General features: G+C 38.7%; 1 protein-coding gene across 1 annotated transcript; it reads left to right on the top strand.

Moving 5' to 3' along the window:
• Nucleotides 1-425: 425 nt before the first annotated feature.
• klhl24b (kelch-like family member 24b) lies at nucleotides 426-7,433 on the top strand. Its single transcript, XM_015057686.1, has 5 exons — nucleotides 426-702; nucleotides 2,016-2,137; nucleotides 2,222-3,057; nucleotides 4,464-4,648; nucleotides 7,279-7,433. Exons 2-5 carry the CDS (start codon nucleotides 2,060-2,062, stop codon nucleotides 7,413-7,415), a joined length of 1,236 nt encoding a protein of 411 aa, XP_014913172.1. The 5' UTR covers nucleotides 426-702; nucleotides 2,016-2,059; the 3' UTR covers nucleotides 7,416-7,433.
• Nucleotides 7,434-9,210: the final 1,777 nt, after the last annotated feature.

Below are 9,210 nucleotides of genomic sequence, written 5' to 3'. Positions count from 1 at the left end.
CCATCATTTTGTTTTGATCAGCCGATAGATTTAAAATTAGACGACGTAACATATTTTTCATGTTACGTCGTCTTTTTTGTACACTGTTTATGTTTCTATATGTAAACATTGAAATCTTTTTGTAAGCAGCTTAACTCTGCAAAACACTAATCATCACATACAGGTTTTTATAACAATGGTTTAAATGGCAAAGATATCGGTTGTTTTCGTGTTTTTTCAATCCTGCAGCCACTTCTTGTATTGGATTTTTCTTCTGATAAAACTTGCGTTTGTTTGCAAACAAAGGGAAGCCACGTGGAGAACTGGAGCCTCTTGGGGAGTGTAGTTTTCTTGTCGGACAAGCCTACATCCCTGGAAGAAAAAGAGACTCAGCTTCCCAGGATGCATCAGTAAAATCTGCGTAGGCCCAGTGGAACGTTTTTTTTTTTCCTCTGACAAGTAGATGTATATAAAGGTTCTGTTTACAACTTGGTCAGATAGTTAGGAGTCTTTGTTTTTGTCTTCGAAACACGTCAAAATGTCCTGACTGTGTCGCAGCCAAGTTATTTTTTCACAACAGTTCGATGGAATATATGATAAGTTAGTGGCGAGCGTTTTTAAGATAGAGTTTTATTTTTTTTTCTAATATCCCCCCCCCCCTCCTTTGTTTTTCCTTTACTTGTGACAGAAGACAGAGGCCGCATCTGGAAACTTTATTTCACGGTAACGCTTTTGTCTTGTAAAACTGTATTATTTACAGACATTTGTTGTGAATGTTTCTCGCTTTGTTGTAATTGTTTATTTTTTTCTTTTCAAGAATCTAGCTAACTTGATCAGTTTGCTAAACCAGTAACGGTCGGGCGCGAGCCAGCTTTGCTTTGTTTAACCGATTGTTAGCTTATCTCTCCACGCAGCTGCACACTCTTTAATTAATTAACAGTAATAACATATTACAACCTTTTAATTGATTAAAAAAGTGATACATCCAGCTTTATATCAAAATAAAAACACAAATAGATACATAAGTTCAGATGGTTTTATTATTAGATCTCTGTTTGCTTTAGCCCAGTGTTTCTGTAAATGCCATGTTTTCTTTGTGTCCTCCGAAGTAAAGCTCATTCACACAGCAAATGTCAGACGCATCCTGGCTAAACCTGTATTGTAATCTTCCTGGCTGCAGTGACCCGCTGGACCGCTGCTGGCAAATAAGACACGTGAATGGGTTGAGTCCAAGTTAAAAATAACTAAAAATAACAAGGGATAAATGACCTCACTCGGACTTAGGCCTGTGTTGTTAGTTTTTGAAACAGGCAGTATAGCCCAAGGCATAATTTTTTTTTCTTTAAAGCTAATAAAGGCTTTTTCCAGAGGAGAAGAAAACATTTTGTCTTGGTTAAGAAATTTGTTTGGTCTATGTATTTGTACTTTTTTGTATTATTAAAAGTGACAATAGCAAAAGATTACTTATTTTTTATTTTAATGATGCAAAAAAGTTACTCAAGGTTATCTGTTGGCAGTCCGGACTCACTTAGTCAAGCGCTCATGAAATATTCTCTAATAGCATCCCTTATTATCAGTTTATTTCAAAACAACCCTGAATGGCATGTAGGTTGGCCTCTCCAACCGTTTCTCTGCCTCTTTGTCATCCTTGTCTCATGCAAGCAATTGTGCTCCAGGGCACAACTGTTTGCAGAGGTGATGCACACTAGAGGAAGTAAAGTGTATTTATTTGCCACCTGTACTTACCCAGTTGAAAACATCTATCTTTTTCCACAAGACTGAAGTATTTTTTTTTTCTTTTTGCTTATGCTCAGTTAACTTAGATTTTAATTAAATTCAACTTATTTATATAATGCCACTTTACTATGAATGTCATTTCATGGCAATTTACAAGACAAGCTTTCGTTTAATGTTGTACTTACCCAATTAGGGTAATATTTCTTCTTCCCTTGCCCCTTCCTTATTCTCCACTCTTTGGCCAAATCGACAACCACATGATGAATAATTCTGCGATACCTTTCATTTCATCTTTTTAGATTACCCAAAAGTTCAAGGAGCATTTCTGTTAAAAGTAGCAGCCATGGTGTTGTTGGCTCTGGGCAGGAGAACAAACAGCAGCACCTCAGACACCAAAGAATCGCCAGTTGTCAAACGCAAGGTACTAAGTCTTTTGATTTTAAGTATATTTTACGCTAGCCACAGTTTTTTAAAGATATTTATGAATGTAATTTTTTTCCTTAAGGTTTTGCCAGTTGAATACAAAGCAGGCGATGACTTTGACTTCTGCTCTGGTGCGTCACATTCGGAGGGAATCCTTCAGGTGTTCAATGAGTTCCGCGACTGCCGCCTTTTCACTGATGTGGTCATCAGCGTGCAGGGCCGCGAGTTTCCCTGCCACCGTGCTGTGCTCTGTGCCTGCTCTTCCTACTTCAAAGCCATGTTCTGCAATGATCACCGTGAGAGCAGGGAGATGCTGGTTGAAATCAACGGCATTGAGGCCAAGGCGATGGAGGCCTTCCTCAACTACGTTTACACTGGGCGTGCCAAGATCACCACCGAGAATGTCCAGTTTCTCTTTGAGACCTCCAACCTCTTCCAGATCACCACACTGCGGGATGCTTGTGCAAAGTTCCTAGAGAACCAGCTTGACCCATGCAACTGTGTTGGCATTCAGCGCTTTGCGGATGCTCACGCTCTCAAGCAGCTTGCTAGCCGCTGCAAAAATTACGCCTTGGCAAACTTCTCAGAAGTGTCAAACCACGAAGAGTTTCTTGACCTACGGCTTGAAGAGCTCAAAGACTACATTGGCAGAGAAGATTTGTTCGTCAGTAAGGAGGAGATAGTGTTTGAGGCAGTGATGAAATGGGTGTACCACAACGTGGACCAAAGGCGGCCCATGCTAAACAGTTTGCTGCAGCACGTTCGGCTGCCCCTGCTTCACCCCAATTACTTCGTCCAGACAGTGGAGGGAGACGAGCTCATCCAGAATGCTCCAGAGTGCTACCAGCTCCTCCATGAGGCCAGGCGCTACCACGTGCTAGGAAACGAAATGATGTCACCCAGAACTCGTCCACGCAGGTACTGAAAATGTTAGCATTCTTTGGTATGAGGAAGGTTTCAGGCAGCTTTAAATATGAAAGTCTGTGGAAGTAGTGTGATTTCAAATGACTAATCTTTCCTCAGAAAGGGATTTGTTTTTACATCTGTCTACTATTTATGTTTTTGTTTTACTTTGATGCCAAGTTGCTAATGAACTCTGCTCCTGGCTGCTGTGGTTGTGGTGTTGTTGTACATGCTTGTCAGAGACACAGACGGGGAGTGTTGTTGTGCTGAAGAGACAAGTCTGTCGCTCACTTGGCTTTGTTTTGTAGCAGTCTTGAAATGTAAATGATAGAGGGGAGTCAGGCATGTTCAAACATAGACAGATTTTAAAAAAAACAAACAAAAAAACATATGATGCAAGAAATAGCAATCAATTGAAAATGTCGAGTCTTGTTGTCAAACCACAGGTGAAGCTCACATCACGTTTTTTTTTTTCTTTTCTGTGTTCCTGTTCGTTCATCTCTCACCAATTTACTGGATTTTCATTTATTTTTGGTGGTTTGTTCTTTTGTTGCTGTAATGGTGTCCAGTTGAGCTCATTAATAAAGGACAAAGGCTAGAGCTGACTGATGCCTTCTAAACGTGAAACTAAAAATGAGCATATGGTGGGCTGTCCCCTAGCAAAGAGCAAGGCAGCTGCGTTTGAAATTTGAAACGCTGCAATGGTTAAAATGGGACCAGTTCCAGCTGTCAGTTATTAAGGCTGTGCAACATGTATTTCAGGTGCATTGTCGTAACACAGGCTGAGCTGTTCAAATCATCAAACCAGTCGAGCAGTTCATCCCTCTTATTGTGTTCTCCATTTGCCTAGAGGGCCAAAATGGTGGTCAAAACAGATCCTCTATTTTCTGGCTTTGTTTGTACACCAGAGCCTCTGCTTTCTTCAGAGGTGCCAGGGATATAATTGATCTGTTGTACACACACTCCAACAGATGTAGCTTAACCGCTTGTGTGCAACATTGTCTTTTAGTTGTGTGTCTGTGTGCATGTAGACAGCTAAGCACACAGCCAAAGCCCCTCAACACCTGCCAGTGCTGGGTCTGCTTTCTTTCACATGCTAAGGAAAAGCTGCAGCTCTGTATTCATCGCCCTAAGAACAAACGTTTGTGATCATGGAGATTCAGCTCAAAGTCTTCTTTCTAACCATGTCTTGTGCTGCTGCATGTCTATAATGATCTGACGCGAAGTTAATTATAAATCGTGCCTTTGACCAATGTGGATTTGTATGCAAACTTCCTTCACAGGGTGACAGAAGAGAGCATATTTAGTCTAGTTTGTCTGTTAAACTGATTGGAAAGCGTTAATCTTGTCTTTTTTTATTTGTTGTTGCTACTATATCTCATATTTTTATGCCTGACACCTACTCACTCTCCTCCGCACAGGTCGACTGGCTACTCAGAGGTGATTGTAGTGGTTGGGGGTTGTGAGCGAGTGGGGGGCTTCAACCTGCCCTACAACGATTGCTATGATCCAGTCACAGGGGAATGGAAATCCCTGTCGAAGCTGCCTGAGTTCACCAAGTCAGAGTACGCTGTCTGCGCCTTGCGCAATGACATCTTGGTGTCTGGTAAGATCATGTTGTATTTGTTACATTCTGTGTATTAGCAAAAAAAAAAAAAGTTCAAGTCTTAAAATCAAGCAATCTGAATTAGTCAAACAAAAATGGAAGGTCAACAGTTCTGGTGTCAGTCCGGTGGGTTGGTCAATAGGATCTCTGTATTTACTTACCTACTCTTAACCTTTTACCTATGCCATTGATCTGGAAACACATGCTGCGAAAGGAAACTCCTTAATGAAAGCGGATATTATTGAAAATCATTTTTATTTAAGCAGTTGTGACAGTGACATGTCCGACTTCGCTGTAAATAGATGCCTTGTAGCAGACATTAGCATACTATTGTATCCTTTTTTTTTTCTTTCCTGCTTTGTTGAGGATGATTAACTACCAATAAGTATTTGCAATGAAGAAAATACTTTTCCATATTTATGTGCTAGGGAAGTTAATATTCCTTCTTTCAAGTATCTTCTGTAAAAACTAGTCAAAGTCAAGTTCATCTTAATTATTTAGAAGGAAAATGTTATTCCAAAAAAATAAATAAATCATTAGTACACACCTTTAAAGTTAGTGCTCATCTTTCTTACCGTCCAGTATTTTTAATATTGGCAAGAAAGCCTATGATCAATTTTCCCCTCTGTCATTTTTTTTAAGCCTGGGTATCTATTATTGAAAACATCTGGCTGAATTCTCAGTTCAGTACACGGAGACGCCTTTATTTGTCAGCTAACTCTTCTGATTTAGTTAATCTCCGTTGTAACAGATTTCATAGAGCTGGATGTAGAACACATTCTAGGAACACTTATTGTCTTCTAAAGATTTTACTGTGAAGAGCTTTGAAAAAGAAATCAGAACCTTATATATTACATCTGTCATGGCCTCCTGGAAACTGCTTCGTTTTTTAAATTAACTGTGTGCCAAGAGAGCACTAAGTCTCCTCTGAGAGAGAGAAAAAAATAAGACCTAGATTATGCAAGACATTTCTATGACCTAATTTATTTTAACAAATGAATACAGATTGTTGTTCAGTTTAAGGGACTTAGGTTCTGATTCCAGGTTGCAGCCTGTAGAGTAGCTGCAAATTGTTTAAGGGTTGATGCGCATGTTTCCTTTCGTCAAATTATTGTAAAGAAAATTCTATTACGGAAAGTATGGAGAGCCCATAGGTACTGGTTGTGTTTAGACATGCTCTAAAGAAACTGTTAACATTCATGCAGATTAACTGCTGAGTAGCGTAAGAAGAAAGAGGAAAAACAAGTCAAAAGAGAGGGAAAAAAAAAGAAAAGTGTCCCCCTCAGCAAAGAGTCTGCTTTATTCTGCACATGTGCCAAGTCCTCACATGAGTTATAAATCTGCTCTCGTGCGCTGCTTAAAAACATACATTGCTCATCCCCCACAGTTTTATGCCCAACACATACAATACATAAGCGTTACTTGTTTATATAGTCTTATGATCCTCACTGCCCCTTTTTTTTTTTTCATTGTTAAGCATTTGATCTTTTTTTATGACTGATTGTATTTTTGTCCTCTATACTTTTGACAGCACTGGTGTGCTGCATTCCTCCTGCCTGTGTCTGTCCCTTTTCACACAGGAAACTGGTACAAGCACAGGCCTTCCAGCCTGTACCCAAGCACAGCTGCAGCCTGTAAACTGCAGAAGTACAAAAAGTATTGTTTCAGTGTCCACTGACAGGAAGCGTGCCAATGTATGGATAAAAGTTCATTAAACTGTTTCCTGTCATATAGATGAGCATTATATGGTGGACAAAACCTAAACGAACCTCATACATTGTTGCAAGTTGCAGCTGAAACAAAGCTGGAATAAAAAGCAAATGATGACATTTATTCCGTTACAAATGTTATTAGAACATTCAGGTTTTGGCTTGTTATTTAAAACATCATCTTTCTAAATCCCCTTTTTTCTCTTTTAAGAAACTCGTCTTCCACTGACATGTTCCATCTTACAAATTTCTAATTGAGGCCTCAAGGGCAACAGACTGTCTGGCTCTTTAAGTATCCGGCGGGTTATTAAGTAGGCACATGCTGGGTCTAACTTGCTCTGCAGATCTTTATCTGTCTTTTTGCTTACTTTGAAGTGACTGAATAGAGTTTCTTCATTATCAAATAAACAATATAGAGTGTACGTATGCAGTCAGAAATTTTGACAATTGGAAAGGCCTGAAAATAATGGAATGCATTGAGAATATCTAATGTGTAATATGTAGTGCTTCTCTGTGATGAGTAGTGAGAGGTTTATTGTGAGATTTCAGGCACATGTTGGCGCTTGTTGAATGCGTGCCTGTGATACAATAACATACTTATCATTGTTCTTTTTTTATCTCAAACAAAACCAATTTTTTTTTATTACTTGTTTTTTTTTTTTTTTGTACAAGCCTATGGAATGACTCCGTTCTAAACTTACCCTTTGTGTTCTCACTCAATAGAATTGAAATGTGTTTTGCTGCTCTAGCAGTCAGTTAACAATTTTAGGTGAAGATATGCATATATCATATATTTAAAATAACACATGGCAGTTGGTAAACTTTGCATATGTGTCTGGCTAACAGATTCTCTTTGTTTCTGCCCTTTTTTCCACATAAAGTTGTCAAGTTTGTAACAATAATGTTGTATTGCATTCGCAGGAGGACGCATTAACAGCAGGGATGTGTGGCTGTACAACTCCCAGCTCAACCTTTGGATCAAAGTGGCTTCTCTTGTCAAAGGCCGCTGGAGACACAAGATGGGTGTCCTGCTGGGCAAGGTATTAAAAAAAATGTAAATCCTTATGTTTCAAATGGGGTTTTTAACTCTTTTTTTTTTTGTAGACATCCCAGCTTCATATTTTAACTGCTGCTTGAACCACAGCAGTGCCAGGCTTGTCGCCGGCTGAAGTTGCGTAGTTGCGTAATTCTCACTGCTGGGGATGTTTTGTACGAGATCCAGCAAACTTAAATACTTCAGTCTGGCTTTTGGGTTAAACAGTTTGGATCATGATGCAAAGCATCTGCTGTGGGTGCCTGGGGTTTATTTGCACCGTATAGAAGATGGTGTTTCTTTGCATGCAAACTATCTGGATGGCTGCAAGATTTGTATGACACTTAATAGTAGAGTAAGTAGGTGTTACGGCGAGACTGTAATCCTTGTTTACAAAAACTCTGGTGAAGGATTCTTTAGAAAAATTGGAGGGGAGGGCAAAGTGCTCGTCATTGTTTACTCAAAATGAATGATTCGGTCTGGTGTAGGTGTTATTGAGAAATTCTGAAGAACTTGGTAAGGTAAAGAGTATGAGGATGTTCAGGCACATAATGGAACTGCTTTCGTTTCTTATCTTACAATAGTAAATTAATTACTTAGTGGCTGACGTGCTGGTCTTTTGCATACCTTGCATACAAAGTGATGACTCACTAATGTTAGATGTTCATAGTACTTTTTTTTTAAAAATCACACTTACACTAGAAATTTTCGATTAGAAATGTTTATCTCGTCTATGTCAGTTGTCAGATATGAAAACAGATGGATTGGAGTAGATTAAGTTGCGGCTTCATTCTGGACAGGTGGACATTCTTCTCTGAGGGCAGTGTGAGTTCAGCCGATGAGGGCCAGCACTTCATGCTTCCAAGTTAAGAACAAGCTGAATTTCCGTCTCTGCACTAGCCATAGACAGCGGGCAAAGCAGTTGACAAATGCTGACACATAAAATCACAGCATTAGACTACATTTCAGACCATATAAAGCATGTGATACAATGTTTATGTAGGAAAATAAATTTGTCCTACAAGAGGGGAAACTGGACAGACTAGACAGTGGTATCCAAATATAGCACAAATGACTTATGGCTTAAATATCTCACGCATGTTTTTGTTAATAATGTGTAAAAAGAAGTGCTAAATAATTATAATAGTCATGTAATAAATAAATCAGCGTAGCTTAACTTGCACATAATGTACAGTGTTAATTTAAAACTAAAGATCTTTTATTGACAAACATGTACATGTTTAAGCACAAACATGCTGAGCGTGGATAAACGCAGGTTATTCCTGGAAAGTTTCAGCCTCAAACTGAACTCTGATTGATTTAAAGAATCATGCCTCAAGGAGATTTGACCTGCACCCAAAATTCCTAATTGTTTTATCACAGCAAACGCATTTTGATTTGTGCTCCCACAACAATGTGCTAATTAGCTCGACGGTTATAATGTGGCTAAAAAAAGGCAGTACTCAACACTTGAAAGGTTTCTTGATGTGTAAATTTGGAATCTCTTATTTGCTTAAATACTAAAATACTATTTAGCTACACATCAAGATTACAAAATTCCTTTTGAAAACAGTTATAGTTCTATAAGAAGATCATTGATTGTATGAAAAAAAATCTTTGATCTTTAATCCAAGTAGGTTTATATCTATGTTTCTTTTATATTTCTAAAATTGTGAATACATACATTTCCGAATTTTCTTTCCCCTTTGTCACACCTGTGGCATTTAATACTTGGTGGTTCCTCATTTGTTTCCCGTGAATGTTTTTTATTTTGTCATGGTCTTACTCCAGATTCTTTAAGGTTATTTCTATCTTCCAGT

This window comes from Poecilia latipinna, unplaced genomic scaffold (assembly GCF_001443285.1).
Source record: "Poecilia latipinna isolate Pla-1442-1.1 unplaced genomic scaffold, P_latipinna-1.0 Scaffold1485, whole genome shotgun sequence".
NCBI classification, from domain to species: domain Eukaryota; kingdom Metazoa; phylum Chordata; class Actinopteri; order Cyprinodontiformes; family Poeciliidae; genus Poecilia; species Poecilia latipinna.
This window is presented reverse-complemented; position numbering and strand designations above follow the sequence as displayed.

What these genes read in the sequence shown, in the direction of transcription:
- klhl24b (XM_015057686.1), top strand. Translation starts at nt 2,060, where the DNA reads ATGGTGTTGTTGGCTCTGGGCAGGAGAACAAACAGCAGCACCTCAGAC. An exon ending in CCCAGAACTCGTCCACGCAG is followed by an intron (nt 3,058 to 4,463) that starts GTACTGAAAATG and finishes TCCTCCGCACAG; the next exon opens with GTCGACTGGCTACTCAGAGG. An exon ending in CAATGACATCTTGGTGTCTG is followed by an intron (nt 4,649 to 7,278) that starts GTAAGATCATGT and finishes TTGCATTCGCAG; the next exon opens with GAGGACGCATTAACAGCAGG.